The sequence below is a fragment of the Engystomops pustulosus genome, chromosome 6 (genome assembly GCF_040894005.1).
Source record: "Engystomops pustulosus chromosome 6, aEngPut4.maternal, whole genome shotgun sequence".
NCBI classification, from domain to species: domain Eukaryota; kingdom Metazoa; phylum Chordata; class Amphibia; order Anura; family Leptodactylidae; genus Engystomops; species Engystomops pustulosus.
In genome coordinates this window covers 159,619,486-159,641,727 of record NC_092416.1, presented here as the reverse complement: position 1 = coordinate 159,641,727, position 22,242 = coordinate 159,619,486, and the positions used below count along the sequence as shown (strand labels likewise).

General features: G+C 41.6%; 1 protein-coding gene across 3 annotated transcripts in view; it reads right to left on the bottom strand.

The window, feature by feature from the left end:
• KIAA1755 (KIAA1755 ortholog) overlaps nucleotides 1–22,242 on the bottom strand; it is a 58,672-nt gene that overhangs the window by 33,669 nt on the left and 2,761 nt on the right. The window contains exons 1-3 of one of the 3 annotated variants that reach the window (XM_072112076.1): nucleotides 7,565–7,694; nucleotides 5,314–5,427; nucleotides 2,154–3,619 (exon numbers count right to left, since the gene is read on the bottom strand). In XM_072112076.1, the coding sequence (XP_071968177.1) occupies nucleotides 2,154–2,940 (787 nt within the window). In that variant the 5' untranslated portion in view covers nucleotides 2,941–3,619; nucleotides 5,314–5,427; nucleotides 7,565–7,694. The other 2 variants (XM_072112075.1, XM_072112077.1) reach the window with 2 other exon arrangements.

The following is a 22,242-nucleotide window of genomic DNA, read 5'->3' as shown; positions in this document are numbered from 1 at the left end:
TCCCTAACACTGTGGGCCCCATAGCAGTCGCTATGGCTGCTATTGCTGTTGTTGCGCCCCTGGTGGTACAGGGATCATACTGTATATACATACATTTTGCCATGTTCTCTGACTGATGCAAAAGGGTGCAACAAGGGCAAAGCCAAAGTGCCTAAAATTGCCTAAAATCAAACACACTTTTTAATAAATTATATCGAACAGCTTACCATATAGCACAGTATAATACTGGTATACATCCTGGATGCAATGCTTCTAGGAGAAAATATATTAACAATATGGCACCCGGTGAAGAATGCCACTCATATAGTGGGCTGTCAGTGTGTGTGTGCCGGGTGGAAAACTTCTTAGCTGTCAGAAACATGTGGTTGACCCATTATTCATGGATGTACTATTTGAGGACTGCACGCATGGCTGATCTGCAGCTGTGCTATAGTCATGGGCTTTGTGAATGCAAATACAAGGTTGTCAAAAAGATCACAACTTGAAAGCAGTTTAACTATCTCTCAAGTATCACGTTGCCCCTTACTGCTCATACCCTATATACAACATATACAAAGAATAGAAACAGGTCATAACATCAAACTAAAAACAAGAACATTGACCATCTTGGACATACAGGCAGTTCCTGGGGTTCTTTAGGTTTGTACTTAAAGGGGTTATCCACTTTCAGCAAATAATTGATAATTTTCTAATATACTTTCTGTATCAATTCCACACTGTTCTCTAGATCTCTGCTTGCTGTCCTGCTATAGAAAGCTTTGGTGTGTACTTCCAGTGGATAGAAATCAGTTCATGATCTTGTCATGGATACGCTGGTCCACGAGCCATTAATAACCACAGAAATCTATAGAAAGCTTCTATGTTTTCTTCCAGTGGATGGAATGGTAATGTGATATTATCACACAGCTCTGATTACTCTGTGATATTGACGGCTTGTGGACCTGCATGTCCATGACAATATCATGAACTGATTTCTATCCACTGGAAGTAAGCATAGAAGCTTTCTATAGAATGACAGCAAGCAGAGATCTAGAAAACTGTGAGGAATTGATACAGAAAGCACATTGGAAAATTGTATAACTTTTCATTAAACAAACATGGACCACCCCTTTAAGTTGAATTTGTATGTCGGTACATGTATATTTCATAATTGGAACTCCAAAAAAAAATTTATGTCCCTGTGACAATAGTTTTTTTCAAAATCTTGTGTTGTCATGGGACCAAGCATTATTCATGAAGCTTCATTACAGACACCTTACACCTGATCAATTAGCTATTACTAAAGTAAAGCATCCAGGGAGGTCACCAGAGGTCACAGTGGGCAGAGAGGTCTGTCTGTAACTAGAAGTCATCTGCAAGTCTGGTGTCCTTAAGTCGGGGACCACCTGTATTGGAACACGTGTACATAGGAACAATATCAAACTACTCCTACTACCATACATATATAAGAATAGCTACAGGAAGGCTCCAGTTACTAGGGGCCAAAAAATCTCTGTTGTAGACAAATGGCAAATAAAGTACAGGCAGTCCCCGGGTTACATACAAGATAGGGTCTGTAGGTTTGTTCTTAAGTTGAATTTGTATGTAAGTCGGAACTGTATATTTTATCATTGTAATCCCAGCCAGAACTTTTTTGGTTTCTGTGACAATTGGATTTTAAAAATGTTGGGTTGTCATAAGAATCAGGATTAACAAAAAAGCTTCATCACAGACACCTCTGATAACTGTTATAGCTGATTATTGTAGCCTAGGACTAAAGTACAATAAATTACCAATATCCAGTGGTCCGTTTGTAACTAGGGGTCGTATGTAAGTCGAGTGTTCTTAAGTAGGGGACCGCCTGTACTGTAAATCTTTTTCTCTTTAACTAGAGTGCTGCCATTTTCCTTTTCACTATTTCTTAGAATAGTTGTAACCACTCCCCCATAGTAAAAACCAGCAAACACATAAGCCATGCTAGTTCATTTGTGAGTTCTCTTTTTCTACACAAACAGCACCAATATTGTACATTGACCATGCAATTCTTTGGCAGGAGTGTTGCTATTTTTGGAAATATTGTAGACCATATTTTTGGAGATGAGTCAGACGAAGAAGTCACAAATATGTACATTACATCTCCTCTTTATAAAAAACACTCATCATCTTACTGATACCTTTTCCTGAGAACTTAGCCCGACTAAGTCTTGGAGAGCAGACCGCAGATACCCTTCTCCATGTTCCACCATACTGATTTGAACCGCCATCCATGGTAAGGCCATCTCCAGATGACGAGGATCCACGTTGTCCTTTTAGAAAGGAGAATCTGTGTACAAGGGATGGAGAAGAAGAGTCTGACCCAGGTGAAAAAGTCACTTTTGAATTTCTTGAAGTACCGGGTACTTGTATGTCTCCGGATTTTGAGTCTGTTTTTCCAGGGAAAAGCCAAGATGATGTTTGGTTTGGAGCTTTACGACGGGAACAAATAGGGCTTTCTAAGGCAGCGAATGTGCTGGACCTACTCACAGTCTCTTCTAATATCTCAGCCATAGGTCCTGATATGAATTTAATTGGATTCCTAAGAGCTGCAAGGTAAGACTGGCGGAATCGACACTTGCTTTCTTTGACATTCAGATCTTTGTTGAGTTTTCTTCTAAGGCATGGGGTACACACCCCTTCCTCACTGGTCTGAGATCTCCCACACACCCACTTATTATTAGCAACACTTGAAATAGGATCTCCGTTGACTTTTGGAACCCTGGAAGAATCCCCCATTTCCTGGTGACAAGAAATGGAAGGTTTATTTTCTGCTGGGCCAGCAGTTTCTAAAAGGTCCACATAGTCTCCTTCCAGGTCTTTGTCTGCCGTATCATCCAAGTGTGGTGTCATCAGATTGCTGCTTTGGCCAATCAGTTCTTCAAGCACCGAAAAGTCTTTTAAGGAATATGAGGTTTTGTTCTGCATGGATATTAGAGTCCCATCAGTGCTGTATTTCTACAGTATTACCAAGGAAGTATGACATGATCTATCCTCTTCTTTGGGCAATCATATGTATTGATATGAGATATCCGCTAGTGTTTGGTGATGAGAAAGTAAGTTGGGGCAATGTAGGCGGCACAATTTTATTTAAGTAAGACGACCACCCAAAAAGTATTTGAAAAGTGTTTTACAAGATGGTGGTCTTCACGAGGCATGAGGATCTAAAAAATCTGTCATGGATGAGAGTGGTCTTCTTAAAAACAGTCTGGTTGAGATGTTTCACATCGATTTACCATGTAAATTTATGTTGCTGTTATGTATGGATTTGCAGTTTTCACAAGTATCGTCAGGAATGTGTCCACACCAGGTGGTCAGAAATGCAATAAGATTTCTGCTCCAATGGAAAACTCTGTATCACTTTTTTAAAAAGTCAATGTTCTAATAAACATCCCGTTCCTGTCAAGGCCTCTTAATATCCTCAAGCAACTCCCAAGTAGATGGGGCCGAGTCAGCGTTCCGGTGCATGTCTCCTGTTAAGACTCCATATGGGGACGGACCATGCTGCGGCCACCACGTACTCACCATGGAGGCAGCAATTAAACAGTACATTAAGCAGCCTGGTAATCACTCTGTAATGAAGCGAAGCGACCGGCTTCCCGGAGACCTGCAGAAAGAATATAAATTGAATTAAGAATATGCGTTACGGAAGTGGGGTTTTTGCAAATACAAGGGAATACAGCACAGCCTGTGATAGATGATGGCGCAGGCGACAACCCGCGCCGTATGTTTTCATTTTCCCCTGTGCTTGCTCTATTTTTCATGGTGAGACAAAAATAAATGTTTGTTTAGAGGGAGTTCATTGGCATTTATTCACCTAAAGAGAGACAAATGGAGCGGATTACTTGTGCGACAGAGATTTTGAAGCGTCTCAAGGTTCCATGTTCACATCACAATGAGGCACATTTACTAAGGGTCCAAACACCGACTTTTTACCGTTTTGCCCTGAATTGCCCCGGATTTTTGGTGCACGCGATCGGATTGTGGCACATTGGCGCCGACTTGCATGCAACACAAATCGGGGGGCATGGACATTGGACAACCCGACTGATTCTGACAAACCGTGGAATTTAAAAACGAAATTGTGTCGCAAGGTCAGCACTCACATGCACCGGGAAGAAGAAGGTGAACTCCGACGGACCTCAGCGAGGGAAACGACACATGCAGGAAATTGGACGCAAAATCTTAGTGGATCGCGGCAGACCCGAATCCTCGACGGACAGCGCACAGCGGGGATCGCGACGGGACCGAGAAAGTAAATGTGCCCCAATGTCTCTGATCTGACAATCACAATGATCTTCATTCAAAATGTATTCCATGATATCAATATATCGCCAACATATTATGAAGCGCAGTATACAGAAAATTGATCCCAAGTGATATTTAGGGCAGGTAACCTGTGCCTATTGCTGAAGGCGGCACCGGGGACCCAATGATATGGGCATTTGAAACTCATATCTATGATTAAACTCTTCATTCTTCTGGATGCAGCCACTTTTGGACTAACTTTATGCAGTGTTACTACTTTTTGCACAGCGCAGTCATGATTTGAATTTTTAACAAACTTTTTAATGTTCAGTTTTCACTAAAATGACAATAACAGATGAAAGCCGCCAATAATCCATTGGAATGAATGGACATTTTAACGGATCCGTTAGACTTTTATTATGTCATATTCATGATTCATACAAAATAAATCAGAAAATATTCAGATTTGTACCGAATTGTCTTAAAAATCGCCAGATTCTTATTGAATTGTATAAATCAACAAATTGATGCCCTCATCTCTAGCACTATATAAATAATAGTAATACAAGCTACATAAAATTTGTCCTTTTAACGCAGGACCTTTGTTAAAATGTGTAAGAGTACGAGGTACAATAAATAAAATTAAAACGAAACTAAAATCACAAAAAACATTTCGTTTACTGTACAGTACAAGGAACATAGTTACGAGATGTATTGTGATTTGATACATCGTTGCCATCCCATATCCTATCGATATTGGTGATTATTAAAGATGCGGCACAGAAAATTTGCAGCGTGTTTTACTACCGTAACCGTATAGTTTTGTATATGCCACAGGTGCTTTGTACAGCCTGAGCAGCTTTTCTCTCAGTTCCCCATTATGGCTGACAATGTAACCCAATGCATTGTGGGAAAGTAGCCTTGAAGAGTAAGACAAAGTCCACCAAAAAGAGAAAGAGTGGAACGTACTAGAAATCCGTATCCCATGCGGTGATGAGCGACATCACACGTCACCCGGTTTACACCTAATGAAGCATGATAAGCACATAATACCTTCCAGGGATGGACGCCTGCAGGAGTCTGCCACAAAACTTCTTCCGCACACTCCTCAGGAGGGGCTGCCAGCTCCAACTTGTTTCATACACACCTCCAGTCACCAGGCTGTTCCTGCCACAAAAAAAGGGGACAAACCCCCCTAGCACCTACAGTCAAGCAAGCCTCCCCTCGAAGGACCCCCTCCCTTTGCCTTCCATTGATGTGATTGGAGGGCTGTGTTCCGAATTTAGCTGCACCAAAGACAGAGGAATGTGGAGACAGAGCTGAGTGTCAGGCTGTCAGACTTTAATAGAAGCCCCCTCCCTTCCCCCCACCGCTCGCTGGCACTGATCACAAGGGAACAGTTGTATCAACAGTCACCTGCTGGGACTTGTACCCATTCACACACCCTCAGATTAGACAAAAAAGTATCCTGGACCGGCTACTGTAGCTACCGGACCCTCTGCAGCCTTTGTTCCAGATGTAGTAGTGCTGAACGCGTTGTGTTACTAAATAATAATATTCTGTATTTCAATGGCGCCATCATATTCCGCAGCGCTGTACAAACCACGGGGGGCAATAACAAATTATATAAAACATAATAGTTTTAATAACATGGTCATATAGGAGTGAGGGCCCTGCTCACAAGAGCTTACAGTTTATGAGGATGAGGGGGTGACACAAAAGCTTACAGTCTATGAGGATGACGGGGGGGCACAAGAGCTTACAGTCTATGAGGATGAGGGGGTGACACAAGAGCTTACAGTCTATAAGAACGAAGGAGGTGACACAAGAGCTTACAGTCTATGAGGATGAGAGGTGACACAAGAGCTTACAGTCTATGAGGATGAGGGGGTGACACAAGAGCTTACAGTCTATGAGGATGAGGGGGTGACACAAGAGCTTACAGTCTATGAGGATGAGGGGGTGGCACAAGAGCTTACAGTCTATGAGGATGAGGGTGTGACACAAGAGCTTACAGTCTATGAGGATGAGGGGGTGAAACAAGAGCTTACAGTCTATGAGGATGAGGGGGGGACACAAGAGCTTACAGTCTATGAGGATGAGGGAATGAAATAAGAGCTTACAGTCTATGAGGATGAGGGGGTGACACAAGAGCTTACAGTCTATGAGGATGAGGGGTGACACAAGAGCTTACAGTCTATGAGGATGAGGGGGTGACACAAGAGCTTACAGTCTATGAGGATGAGGGGTGACACAAGAGCTTACAGTCTATGAGGATGAGGGGTGACACAAGAACTTACAGTCTATGACAGTGATGGCTAACCTATGGCACTGGTGCCAGAGGTGGCACTCGGAGCCCTTTCTGTGGGCACTCAGGCCATCACCAGAGATGACTCCAGGTATCATCCTGCAGTCCCAGACAGCCCAAAATTGGCTATGCACAGAGCTATTTTAAAGTGACAGCTCTACCTGGGACTATTTTCTGCTTTATTGGTGTCCTCGGGTGCTGGTATCAATGAAAACTGTGACAGAGAAGGGAGTAAAATTCATAAATTTAATTTCTGTGTTGGCACTCTGCGATAAATAAGCGGGTCTTTGTTGTAGTTTGGGCACTCGGTCTCTAAAAGGTTTGCCATCACTGGTCTATGAGGATGAGGGGTGACACAAGAGCTTACAGTCTATGAGGATGAGGGGGTGACAAGAGCTTACAGTCTATGAGGATGAGGGGGTGAAACAAGAGCTTACAGTCTATGAGGATGAGGGGGTGACACAAGAGCTTACAGTCTATGAGGATGAGGGGGTGACACAAGAGCTTACAGTCTATGAAGATGAGGGGGTGACACAAGAGCTTACAGTCTATGAAAATTTTCATTGCGTTGTCACAGATAACAAACTTAGCCCTGCTACATCCGCACTGGGTCCTGACACGATGAGCATCTATGGAATGTTTATATATACACACACATGGTATATAAAGCGCAGTATATGAGCCCCCGCAGAGGTATCACTATGATATTTACTAAGTGTTGACAGAGCCAGGAGCATGGCCGGTGACAGGTCCGCGCCGACGCGTTGTAAGGCCATGAGTACAAACAGCCACACAAACAAACTCCTCATCCTTGTTTGCTATGGCAAGTGTCAAAAACACTGAGGTGAGGGCCAGATGACGACTGCGGATTGTAGAAAATGGGGGTCTTGGATAACAATCAAGTAGTAATAATAATAATAACATTATTAATAAATCATTATTTCTATAGCGCAATCACATTCACGGTGAATGTATACAAACCAAATAAGACATTACATTGTAATAACATAGTCATATGACGCAATTGGAATGAGAGCCCTGCTCACAAGAGCTTAAAATCTATATTGGGGGAGATTTATCATAAGTTTCTGAGGTAAAACTCTTTCTAGACTCATTTGTCAAGCTCTGTGTAGCTATGAGTAATCGGTGTGCACTATATAAATGAAGGAATTATTATTATTGTTTTAGTTGCCCATGGAAACCAATCAGAGCTCAGCTTTAATTCTATACACAGCTGTGGGAAAATGAAAGCTGAACTCTGATTGGCTGCCATAGGCAACTAGAACAGTTCTGCCCTAAGAGACTTCTAATAAATCTCCCCAATATGAGATTCAAGTCTACAAATAACTACACAATATAAGGCAATTAATAAATACCAATATCACCCATAGCAACCTACGGTATATATTCCAATTATGTTTATTGAAGACTCAATTTTATTTTCCATAGTATAATAATTCAGAAGTATCTTCTTTTGCGCCGTTCCTCTGTTATTCCTACTAGTCCGGTGAATTACAAGTTTTCTAAGATAATTGACTCAGAATATCTATGTTTCAAGATTCTCATGCGGTATTCTCAACTTCATTATGCATGAGATAACCACAGAATGGGGGTGGGTTGGGGGGGTGGGGGATTTACTAATTCTGGCGCAAGCACCACTGTCGGCATCGGAGATCAGTCTCCGGAAAGCACAGCCTGATGTTTTAAAGTGGCGCACGGCTGTAAGTAAATAATGGGTAGACGGTAATAATTAGTCATGCCCCATAAAAATGCTGATATCAATGAGATGTGCGCCAAAATTTTACATGGACTGTGCCTTAATTTTGCTCTCTGACCATGTTTTTCCTGGTCAATTGTGCGCCAAAAATTGCGCCTAAAAATGCCGACAAAATACACATAAATGTGACGGATAATGTGGAAAAGTTAGGCCACGCCCACTTGCGGAAAAAAAAAGACAGAGGAGTCGGGATAGTCGGAAGCATCTGTTCTTTCTGGCACAAACTCATTATGAATGATTCTCAACAATTCTGCGCCCAAAAAAACTAAAGATCCCGGCATTTTTTAGGTGCAGATATGATAATACATGTCCCCCAATATGTCATAAATACATGATAGATGCCTGTTCCATCTCTGAATGGCACCTCTATTCTGTAAATAGCATAGAAGTAAACTGAAGGTATCATAGAAGTAATTGTTTCTAGGATGTAGAAACATTCTTCAACATTGCAATGTATCACCTGTGTCAAGACATCTGCTTGCTTTCAGTGAATGGGAAAAGCTGTATAAACCTAACTACATTAGTAGCACACATCTCTCTTCTTCCCTGATAGTTTGTTACAATGTATCAGTCTAGGATGCTTCAATCACAAAAAAATTGCCTTGAGGGGAAGCTATACTATTACCGTACTGCAAACCAGAGAGCAAGGAGAGCAAACACAAAAAGTCCTATTCAGTTACAGCAATCTCATTGTTCAAAGCACTAACTACTCTGTAAAAAGAAGTGTAAGGAAGTTACATAAGTTCATATAAACCTTCACTAAATGGTACAATTCCTTTTAGAGTTACATCTTAGCAGTAAATTGCCTCTGGTAATAGTTTATATAATTCTGGGGAATCTGATGATGTCATTGTAGTGATGACATAACATCTAATTTATATGCTGGAACATGAAGTGACTGCATCTCACACATTCATTCAGCACTTTTTTTTCTAGTTCATGGCCTGAGCTCATAATCTCTCAGTAAGATCCTGAAAATGTAATATCCCACCCAGAACATTATGTAAAGCGCTGCCCAGATAGAAACATAATCTACCAATACATCCCAAGCAAGGCAATTACAACTAAACTCTATGGCTGTGTTCACATGTTCAGGTTTTTTTTCAGATGTTCAGTTTTTGAAGCCAAAATCTGGGGTATGGATAATAAAGGGTTGGAACTTTTTTTTTTTGCACTTTAGGTGTAAACTGATCGTGTGAAAACAGACGGTGACTCTCCTCTTACTATACAACCTGGATTAATAAAAATGAGTGATCACTAGGAAGAGATTAATCACCCTTGAATGGGCTGTAATGTGACCCCAGGGTGGCTTAACCCTTGAGTATAGATATATCTGCACCTGCTTTTCCTTAGAGATTGTGTCCTGCCCCTCCATTCAATACGAATGGAGCTCCGGAAACTGTAGACCACAGCGCTCAGGTATCTCCAGCACTTTCATAGACAGAGAATGGTAGTTGCTGGAGATACCTGCAATTTCCAGTGCTAACATAGTATTGAATGGACAAATTCACAACCTGCTGCTATCTCAATTAGTGAGAAAGGGATCCCCAGTCTCGTAGTAGATGGGGGTCCAGTTAGCATTGCAGTTCGACCTCCACAAGGATAGGGAAAACAATGAAACGTGGTACAACCCCTTTAAACTCTTAAAGGGTGCTGTGTCATCCTTTTAATAGGAAATTACTATTTAAAGTTAAGGTGCGACTATGTGTCATTCTCTATGGGATTTACCTATATAACCCCTTATAGAAAGCTCAACCTACCTATTGATTCAACAGGAGAACTAGAACCTGTTCTGAAACCAGACACCCCATGATCAGCTGTGTAAGAAACTGAAACAATTAAACACCCAACCTGTTTACTCTTTACATTATAGTGGTTGTGTGTGGTATTGCAGCTCAGCCCCAGAGCCTTAAAATGTAAGTAGGCCAAGTGGTAGGTAAGGGAGATCACTCCAACAACAGATTGGTCAAGCTTCTGGATGTCGGACCCCACCAATGTGACAGCTTGACACTGACCAATCAGGGCTTCTGTTCAATTTTGACAAGAAGGGAAGTTATTGTCAAATTTAGAGAAGGAACAACTGACATGCAACCCAACAATCCCAAATTATTATTATTATTTTATTATGCACTTTGTTACATTTTCAAGGCATACAGCCAATAAGGGTATATAGTAGGAGAAAAACTGTAATTACTAAGATACTTCATCTTATACGCCCAGGACAAAATTTTCTCCCGTCCCCATTCACATGTCCACTCCAAAAATTTTTATAATTGCAATAAGCACTTTTAAAAATTACACATTTCATAAGAGGTGAAAAGTTCCTTTCACTAAGATTAAGACATATTAGAAATTAGTAGAAAATCTTTATTACTATATACATATTATATACTGTGCACACGTATAGTATTTCTGTATGGGAATTTGTCCTTTTCGAGTTTCCGTTCCCATTCCATGAACTCACTTGTGCAATTCTTCAAAGCTCACATCGCGCCACTTCCCCCATTCAGAAAGAATAAGATCCTCGGACAGAGAGAGCAGCTGGTCCAGCAGTTTAAGAAGTAGTCATTGTATACAGAAATGGTAGCCCTTTGTCTTGGAAAATCCCCCTTTTGTCTCTCTCTGTCGGGGCAGATTCTTAGCATGCAAAACTGAAGGAAGACTTAGTTTACTATTAGGTGTGGGAAACTATAAGGTTCATTACATTAGAACTATTACTAATGATAGAAGTCACAAGACTAGAAGTAGTGGTTTAAGTAGTAATATTAATGGTAGAAGTAGTTGCTGAATTTGTAATTAGTAATTGCAGTAGTAATTGATGTAGAAGTAGGTGCTATAGTAGTAGTAGTTATAGTAGTGGCGGTAAATCGAGCGGTAGTTGTATTAAAAGTATGAATATGGATAGTACTAAACAGTACTAAAAGTAATATTGGTATTAGTAATTGCAGTACTAGTATTTCTAGCAGTACTAGTAGTAATAATCTCGGTGGTTGTAGTCGAACTAGTAGTAATAGTAGGAAAGCTGGATGAGAAGTTTGTCCATGTGACACAGGGATGGTGGGGTATATCTATCCTCCTCATATTTCACTGTAGAAGTAGTTGCACATGTAGTAGATGTACAATATGTATATTTGTAGTACTAGCAAAAGAAGAATTAAAAGTTGTTATAATACTAGTATGTGTGGTAACTGTTGTAGCGGTGAGAGTAGTAGTAGCACTGGTAGTGGTAATGGTAATATTAGTAATAGTTTTATTAGTTGTATTATTACTAGTAGTAGTTATAGGTTTAGTAGTTATAGTAGTGATGGTGTAGTAATGGTTTTAGCAGTTGTAGTTGTACAAGTAGAAATAGGTTTAATAGTTATAGTAGTAGTGGTAATAGTAATAGTTTTAGTACTTGCAGTAGTACTAGCAGGAATAGTTTTGATAGTAATAGCAGTGCTAATCATTTTAGTAGACGTAGAAGTACTAGTAGAAAAAGGTTTAGTAGTTATAGTAGCAGTGGTTATAGTTATAGTTTTAGTAGTTGTAGGAGTACTAGTCGTAATTAGTTTAGTAGTTATAGTAGTAGTGGTAAAAGTTTTAGTAGTTGTAGGACTACTGGTAGTAATGGGTCTATTAGTTATATTAGCAATGGTTCTAATAATATTTTAGTAGTTGTAGGAGTACTAGTCGTAATTGGTTTAGTAGTTATAGTATCAGTGCCTATAGTAATAGTTTAGTAGTTGTAGTAGTAGGCTTTGTTGTAATTGGTTTAGTAGTTATAGCAGTAGTGGTAATAGTTTTAGTAGTTGTAGCAGTACTAGTAGTAATGGGCTTAGTAGATATTGTAGTAAAAACAAACAGCTTTAGTAGTTGTTGTAGTGCTACCAGTAACTTTTAGTAGTGGAATTACCCAATTGTTAGCACTGTTATGGGTAATTAAGGTAAAATCCTAGAAGTGACAAAAGAACAAATGGTAAAAGAACCAGCTCTGGCAGAAATTTTATCTGAATATACTATGCTATGACTTTGGAGCAATGTGGAGCCTCATCTATGTACTGCAAATGCCTTTAGTTATACACAAAATTGAGTCGTCACAGAAGATGACATCCCAAGTACAAATCATGAGCAATAGATTGGAACCCTTACATCTGTCCTACCAATGTCACAGAGAGCTGGAAGCCAGAGGATTCCTCCTCCACCCACACCACACACAGCTACCCCCCTCCTAATAATATGAGCCCAGCACCCATCCTTCATGACAGTGCTAAGTGGACACCACTCAAGTGTTGCAGAATTCTTGTCAAGTGCAAACAGTGAGAAGATAGAGAAGTGATTGGGCTGAGGGCAGACACCAGGAGCGCCGCCTCATCCCTTTCTTTTTGCAATCACTACAAAGTAAACAGCTGGTATTTCCAGTAAATGATATGCGGCCCAGCAAGCCTCATTAACCCATTTCACATAGACATGCCGCCGAATGCTACCTCGCTATAATGTATCTGCTGGAACAGATTCTGCATGATTGCACTATTGGGAAGATACATTACTAGTGATGGGAATTAGAACAGTTGGCAGATGATTACATAAGATACCAAGGAGCCGCTACATCACAATCGTATACATCTTCTCCAAATATATTCTCTACAACCTGCCCCAGAGCCCGCACAATACACTGAATATGCAGAGGAACTTGGATTATATTCAGAATGATGAGTAAAATTCACTTTATTTATCATGTGGAACGAAAATGATTGTTTTCCACTACAATGATTATTTACTAAAATAATATTTATGGCTGACTAACATTATGATAACCTTGCCCACACACAGTGATTGACATTGAGAATCCTAATTATTAGTAATTATTAGTCCTGATGACTCCTCCCACACACAGTGATTGACAGTGAGAGAGCTGATTACTCTGCCCACACACAGTGATTGCTAATAAGAGTCCTGATTATTCTGCCCATATTAGTCCTGATGACTCCTCCCACACACAGTGATTGACGGTAAGTGTTCTGATTACTCCCCCCCACACACACACACACAAAGTGATTGACAGAAAGAGTCCGGATTACCCCGCCCACACCCAGTGAGAGTCCTGATTACTCCGCCAACACAGAGTGATTGCTAATAAGAGCCCTGATTACTCCGCCTACACACAGTGATTGACAATCTGAGACCTGATTACTCCGCCCACACAGTGATTGACAATGAGAGTCCTGATTACCCCCCCACACACAGTGATTGACAGTGCGAGTCCTGTTTACTCCACTCACACACAGTGATTGCTTATAAGAGCCCTGATTACTCCGCCTACACACAGTGATTGACAGTGAGAGTCCTGATCACTCTGCCCACACACACAGTGATTGACAGTGAGAGTCCTGATTACTCCACCCACACTCAGTGATTGACAGTGAGAGTCCTGATTACTCCACCCACACACACAGTGATTGACAGTGAGAGTCCTGATTACACTGCCCACACACAGTGATTGACAGTGAGATTCCTGATTACACTGCCCACACACAGTGATTGACAGTGAGAGTCCTGATTACTCCACCCACACACACAGTGATTGACAGTGAGAGTCCTGATTACTCCTCCCACACACAGTGATTGACAGTGAGAGTCCTGATTACACTGCCCACACACAGTGATTGACAGTGAGAGTCCTGATTACTCCACCCACACTCAGTGATTGACAGTGAGAGTCCTGATTACTCCACCCACACACACAGTGATTGACAGTGAGAGTCCTGATTACACTGCCCACACACAGTGATTGACAGTGAGATTCCTGATTACCTCACCCACACGCAGTGCATGATATTTTTTATATAAATAAATGACTGGAAAGTGATAGGATTGGTGACTCTGGGGGTATCTTGAGCAGAGATGAGTGGTTGGATGAGTGGTTGGGACGGCTTCCTCTAATGCACCTGACAAGGTTTCTTTGCTATTTTATTTTTAAATTTCACACTTTCTGGCCACTTATATCTGAAGCAATTGTGGCTAATTCTATGTTGTTAAAGTGACGGCTTTTTTAAGGAGGTCATTGCAGAGGTCCTGGGATGAAGGGAAGCAAAGGAGATGTCTGATGATTCATACATTGTCACCACCATGACTATTGTTTGGCTCCTCTTATTAATACTGAATGTCCTGTGCTCGCTGTTCCCATTCACTTTTTGATATTTTTGTGCTTTAAAAAAACAATACATTTTCTTTGTCACAAATTTGAATCAAAATGTACTTTTATTAATGTTATATTATACAATTAAAGCGGCTTTCCAGGAGTATGGAAAACCTCTATGGCAGTGATGGCTAACCTATGGCACTGGTGCCAGAGGTGGCACTCAGAGCCCTTTCTGTGGGCACTCAGGCCATCACCAGAGATGACTCCAGGTATCTTCCTGCAGTCTCAGACAACCCATGACTTGCTGTGCACAGAGCTATTTTAATGTATCAGCTGTACCTGGGACTATCTCCTGCTTTATTGGTGTCCTCAGGTGGCTGGTATTAATGAAAGCTGTGACAAAAAAGGGAGTATAAATCACAAATTAAATTTCTGTGTTGGCACTTTGCGATAAATAAGTGGGTCTTTGTTGTAGTTTGGGCACTCTGTCTCTAAAAGGTTTGCCATCACTGCTCTATGGGGTCGGGGAGGGAAGAAATGATGCAAAGTTACCCCCTGTGGTTCCTGGTTCTTATGTTGCACCCAGACCTCCCATTTTAGCCTGCATCTGGCTAGACATTCCTAGGGGTCTGGAGGCCCACCTTAGCTAATAAGAGACTTCAACAGAGCAGGGGACAACACAGTGGGGCACATTTACTTACCCGGTCCTGTCGCGATCCCCGATCCGGACGGCCCGACGAAGATGAAGTCCGGCGCCATTCACCAACATCGTGCACCCTAGATCCTGCGTCTGTCGCTTCCCCACTGAGGTCCGCCGGAGTTCACCCTCTTCTTCCCGGTGTATGTGAGTGCATGTCTTGCGACACAATTTGCAATGTTAAATCCCCCGCGTTGTTCGAATCGTCTGATCGAACAACGAATCGTCTGACGGCCCGCCCCCCGATTTGTGTCATGTGAAAGCCGGCGCCGATGCGCCAAAATCCGGTCATGTGCGCCAAAAACCCCTGTTAAATGCGTCGGAAAACGGAAATCCTACAAAAATGCGGTCCGCGGACTCTTAGTAAATGAGCCTCAGTAAGTAAAGACCCCTGAAAAATGAAAAGTGATGTCTCATGTTCTGAGCAGGCTGCTAATTGGCTGAAGTGGGTCCTGTAATCCTACAGAACTTCCGGTCAGGTGCATGCTAAAATACCAGAAGTACTGGATGGATTAGGAACTGGGATCCAAAGCAGGGTAGGTATGCATCCTATTTATGTTCCATCCCTGCACCCGTGTGGGTGAGGGAAAATATATTCCATATAAATGGAACATGGCCACAATCTTAAAAGCCACCATATTGGATTAAGGGTAAGTTCAATGGGAAGGAGGTTAAATATCAAAGAAGACCAGGGTTGTATCAGAAATCCATTGCTGTAATACTGTTGACAACATGGGAATAGGAAACACTTACATTGAGTAAGCATGAGGCATCTGACTTTGAGGACCTATATTATGGGGAACAATGAGTTGAGTATCCTTATTGAGTAAGACAAATATTTGAATGATATCTTACGTTGGGTAGTAAACATACTGTAGGTATATATGAAAGTGTGAGCATCTCGATTACTAGTCTTGGGGCACGTCATTGAGACATTTCAGAAGATTGCATGTGTGGATGCTGGGACCGATGATACAGAAGGTGGGTTCCATGAAGTCCTGTATTGAGTAATCGACGGGCCCAGTACTAGACCTTCCATTAGATGTAAACAGATCCGACTCTATGGGGCACATTTACTTATCCGTCAATATCGCGATCCCTGATCCGGAATGTCTGACGATCATGCACTGTGCCGCTATTCACGTAGATCATGCGCCTGATATCCTGCATGTGTCACTTCCCCACTCAGGCCCGCCGGAGTTCACCTTCTTCTTCCTGGCATGTAAGCGCATTGTCTTGCAACACATTTTAAGCATCAACCAAAAAAATGGTAAAGCAAGGGGCGTGGGCGTGAGATCACTGTCATATACCACCCCTGCTGTTTTGCGTAATACAACCGAAATGTTGAATATACTGAAAAGATTAGATCAAATGGATGCCAGACAAATAATTTTATTAAATACACAATTACACGGCAACAGAAGAGTAGCAATAGAAGTATAAAAACAGAAAGTGCCAAAATACATATATAATCAAAAAGCCAATAAGAGGAATAAAATACAGTGTATAGGAAAAGATACCACTTAGAGCCAAATATATAAGTTCCAGCAGTTAAGGGAACACAAAGTACCTCATATGGAGTAAGCACTAAAGAGTAAATACCTATACCAGTTGGACAGGCACCCGCTGTACACCCCGACACGTGTTTCGCAAGTAGCTTTATCAAGGGGAGTGTCTTAGATTTTGCTGGGTAAGGCTTATATATAAGAGTCCACCAATGAAAGAGAGCGTAGCTTAAATTACATATTATGCGCTCCTGCGTGCAAACCGGCATGGGAGGATGAATTGAATCTTAGCACCGTGAGATCATGAGACGCAGTCGCGAAATCTCGGATCTCGCGATACTCGGGCCAAAGCCACAAGAATGAGTTGTGCATGCGCAGAAATGCGGCCGAGCAACAGATTTACCATATTCAGGCGCAGCAGAAATGCGGCCGAGCGACGGATTTACCATATTCAGGCACAGCCGCAGTAGGGGTAAAAGTTTAACAGGTAAGTATATAAGAGAATATCCTTTTGTGTGGGGCAACGCAGAAGGACGGACCTGGTGTCTATTATGTGCAAACTATCGCTGGAAGGGAGAAAAAAGGGGAGGGGAAACAGGACAATATGTCCAAATGTCATACAAAGTATAAAAAACGTCTTGGTGTCAGTACACAATTAATCATAGGTGAGAAACATGTTAGGAATACGAGGAAACCCTCATAAATAAAGTGATGAGTGCTCAATAGTAAATGAATAAATATATATATAGATATAGCAAAGTGGACTGGCTGATCAGTCACAGATATTGATCTGGTCACATATTATACATAATGAAATAGAAATGAAAGTCAAGCAGCTTGCGGCTTTGGCCCGAGTATCGCGAGATCCGAGATTTCGCGACTGCGTCTCATGATCTTGCGGTGCTAAGATTCAATTCATCCTCCCATGCCGGTTTGCACGCAGGAGCGCATAATATGTAATTTAAGCTACGCTCTCTTTCATTGGTGGAATTTTTCTGGAGTTTGGGTCTTGATATTTCAACAATTCTCTGTAAGAGTGTCCCAGTACAAGGTAACATAGGTCATGGCGATCGAAATATGCATTTAGGTGCAGTGGTGCTCTAAATTCCTAAGCGAAAGTACATCAGATGCAGAAGGTAGAAAGATGGAATGGCACTCACCGCATATCCTTTTCAGTGAAGGTTTATTGGTGCATACTCACAACAATACACGAAGTGTGGTACAAGTAGCGGGGAGGGAAGGACGTAGGGACTCAGGGCTTGGCAAATAGGACAGCTGTTTCGCGCTCTCGGCGCTTCATCTGGCTTGTGAGCAAGCGGTGAGTGCCATTCCATCTTTCTACCTTCTGACTCTTATATATAAGCCTTACCCAGCAAAATCTAAGACACTCCCCTTGATAAAGCTACTTGCGAAACACGTGTCGGGGTGTACAGCGGGTGCCTGTCCAACTGGTATAGGTATTTACTCTTTAGTGCTTACTCCATATGAGGTACTTTGTGTTCCCTTAACTGCTGGAACTTATATATTTGGCTGTAAGTGGTATCTTTTCCTATACACTGTATTTTATTCCTCTTATTGGCTTTTTGATTATATATGTATTTTGGCACTCTCTGTTTTTATACTTTTATTGCTACTCTTCTGTTGCCGTGTAATTGTGTATTTAATAAAATTATTTGTCTGGCATCCATTTGATCTAACACAATTTTAAGGTAAAATACCACCGAATCAGTCGGATCGTCCAACGGCCCACCCCTGATTTAATCCCCTTTTAAATGTGTCGCATATTGGAAAACGTCGGAATATCTGACGTTTGTGGTCCGCGGACCCTTAGTAAATGAGCCCCTATATATACAAAGGTACAATCAGATTTCACCTCTATAGTGTATAACCATATACAATCAATTGCTAAATACAGCAACATTGAGATGTTTTAGGGTTTCCCCAATGTCCTTTTAGCACAAGAGACTTGACCATATGATGGAAATCTGTTAGTGGCTCTTTGAGTCTATAATATATGTGCTGGGCTACACAGTTCAACAGAAAATGTATAGATCAATTACTGTCACCTAAATTTAGTGAAGACTAGCTATGCTGCGACAGAAGCAGCCACCCAACCTGTACCAGAGGTAGGAGTTTGGTGCCAACATTCTTCAGGCCGAGCTTGGTGACCCTTCACCATGTTCCAGCAGCTGCATGACTGTAAGCTCTGTTGTATCAGCATTACTACTAGTACTCCAGGTCTCCTTTACCACCTATACTAAAGGAGAGTATATACCAATTTCCTGGACAGTCAGAGAAACATTGGATTCGATTTGTGCTGAATCAAATCTTATGAAAAACTTGACAGGTTTTATCGATTGCTCAAGTCTATTCCCAAGCAAATGATGGGGATGGTTCCCCATTGCAAATACCTGGCAAAAAGCAATTTTACCTCTTTAGTCTCCTCCCATTCAGATACAGAATGCTGGGACTACCCCGCTCCTCAAACTAGGGTTTAGCGGTCATTTCCTCTCTACTATCTGGGGTTTGTTCTTTGCCACATAATCGCATAATTTGACTAATTTTGACAATTCTCTTTTACCCTTGTTTTTCAATTCCTGTTTCCTTCATGCAAATGTAAATAATTAAACTGTGAAGAAGCTGCTTGGGATGAAAAACTAGGAAATATTTGAGGGAACAGGGGACTGCTTTTGTTTCTACTGCCGCCAAATGAGTTTACTACAAAGGAGGACATTACGGCTCTGTCGCCCAGGGGCCTATTGTGACTTGGAGCCAACCCTGCTAGATAGGGGTGTGTCTCTACACAGTCTGACACTGTCCAATCAGTTTTGATATTTTCTTGGTGTTCAGTGACACACCTCTCAACTGGCCACACCCTGTTGGCAATTTACTAATATATTTGTAGGAAGAACAACAGAGAATTGTTATAGCAGATGTTCGCCACAGCTAGAGACCTCAGGAGAGGGGGTAGGCTTTCTTCAAATGGAGCCAAATGTTCACTGCCTGTACATAGTAAAACTGGCCATTTAGCAATGTTTTTTGCTGCCAAATGTTTTAGAACCCCCCTATTTTATAGGGTCATGTCCCAGGAGTTTCTCTGATTCCATTGATGTCCCTTGACTGATGACCTTATGGACTATACTCTCCTCTAGAGTTCCTCCATTCCTTCTGGTATGCAGCACTTTAATAATGGGATACTATGGATGTTGGATGTCGATGGCAGTCAAGTCTACTCCTTATAAAGACATGCAATGAGATACTTGTCACTTGGCTGAGCATGCACTGTCCATTTCATCATCTCATGGACTGTCTTGATGTCCTTGATCGTATTTGCTCTTGTGCTAGTTGAGCAGTCAGGATGTCTGGGCAGTGTTCCTACAACTATCCATTGATTTAGGAATTTCAGCTGTGACTATATATCCCAGACATGCGACAAGTTGTTTTCCATGTTAAGTGCCTTGTCAGATCTATGCCCATTGAGGTCACTCAATAAAACAGTCATTAACCCATTGAGCAGCTAAGAGGTCAACAGCAACTTCACACCCAGAATGAGATAGAGTCTCCATCTGCTGCTAGAGGTCAAATTCACTATGGTCCACGAGCCCGACCACCCAATACAGGCAGAATGTACTTAAACATTGCACCCTTCAAGTTATTTATGAGAAGGGTGGCTACAGACACCCGCTGCCATGTCTATAAACCAGCTCTTGTCACTAAGCACATGTCTCAACTGAAAATGTTACTTGTTTTAGATGTAATAAGACAAGGAGTTAAAAGAAGAGCAGACCCTGACAAAGGGGGCAAACATCAGCATGTAAGTGTGCTTGGTTTACAGTCCTTGATCCTGGTAGTAGATGGCCTGTAACACACACTATAATAATCCCATTAAACATGACTTCTCACTTCCCCTGACATATCTGGTCTAGTATCTACTTGTATTCCCCATAATGTAACAATTTTGTCTTAGAACTAGCATTTTACCATTCCTCTGTTATTCCCCTTGTCAAAGGGACGGACTAGTCTACTAGCACTGATTGGACAGAGGATGTACAGACCACCATCAACTGCTAGCACCCAGCTGATGAGTCATTCATACATTTCTATTTGCATGTATATATATATATGGCCTCTACATTTACTTGTATGGGACTGCCAGGAATGGATGTATTCAGTGCTCGGCTATTTCCAGTAGTCCCATAGAGAATGCATTTTGTGGCTGTGTATGTACAACTTACACCTCCAAGGATTTAGGGCTCCAAGGTCCATGCTTGTGATTGTCAGAGAACCCAGTGATTAAACCTCCAATGATCAGCACCTTGTATCTAGATATCTAGTTATTGCAGGATAACTTGAGAGAACCAGAATACCACCAGACCAGGTCCACCAAATATGTCTGTAGAAATCGAAAATGTATAGTATATTAAAGTCCATATCACTACTCTAAGCGAGCTTCATGGCAACTACACATCCTACAAAGTACGATTCATGCTATGGAGAGCCCAGCTCTAGTAACCTAAGGTGTCAAGTGCCACTTATACTCAACTGTGCATGATGGCACTTCAACCACGCTGACATAGACAGGACCAGAACAAGGCACTGAACGTGATGAGAGAAGATCAGAAGAAGTACAGGGATGATACACACAGTGATGTCACAATACAGGGATGATACACACAGTGATGTCACATTCCTGGGAAAATACACACAGTGATGTCACATTCCTGGGAAAATACACACAGTGATGTCACATTCCTGCGAAAATACACACAGTGATGTCACAGTACAGGGATGATACACACAGTGATGTCACAGTACAGGGATGATACACACAGTGATGTCACATTCCAGGGAAAATACACACAGTGATGTCACAGTACAGATGAACAGATCTAATGCACAGAGTGATGTCACAGAAAGGGATAATACACACAGTGATGTCAAAGTACAGGGATAATACACACAGTGATGTCACAGTACAGGAATAATACACACAGTGATGTCACAGTACAGAGATAATACACACAGTGATGTCACAGTACAGAGATAATACACACAGTGATGTCACAGTACAGGGATAATACACACAGTGATGTCACAGTACAGGGATAAAACACACAGTGATGTCACAGTACAGGGATAATACACACAGTGATGTCACAGTACAGGGATAATACACACAGTGATGTCACAGTACAGAGATAATACGCACAATGATGTCACAGTACAGGGGTAATACACAAAAGATGTCACAGTACAGGAATAATACACACAGTGATGTCACATTCCAAAGATAATACACACAGTGATGTTACAGTACAGGGATAATACACACAGTGATATCACATTCCAGGGAAAATACACACAGTGATGTCACAGTACAGGGATAATACACACAGTGATGTCACAGTACAGGGATAATACACACAGTGATGTCACAGTACAGGGAAAATACACACAGTGATGTCACAGTACAGGGATAAGACACACAGTGATGCAACATTACAGAGATGTTAAAATACAGGGATTATATATACAATGATGTCACAGTACATGGGTAATACACACAGTGATGTC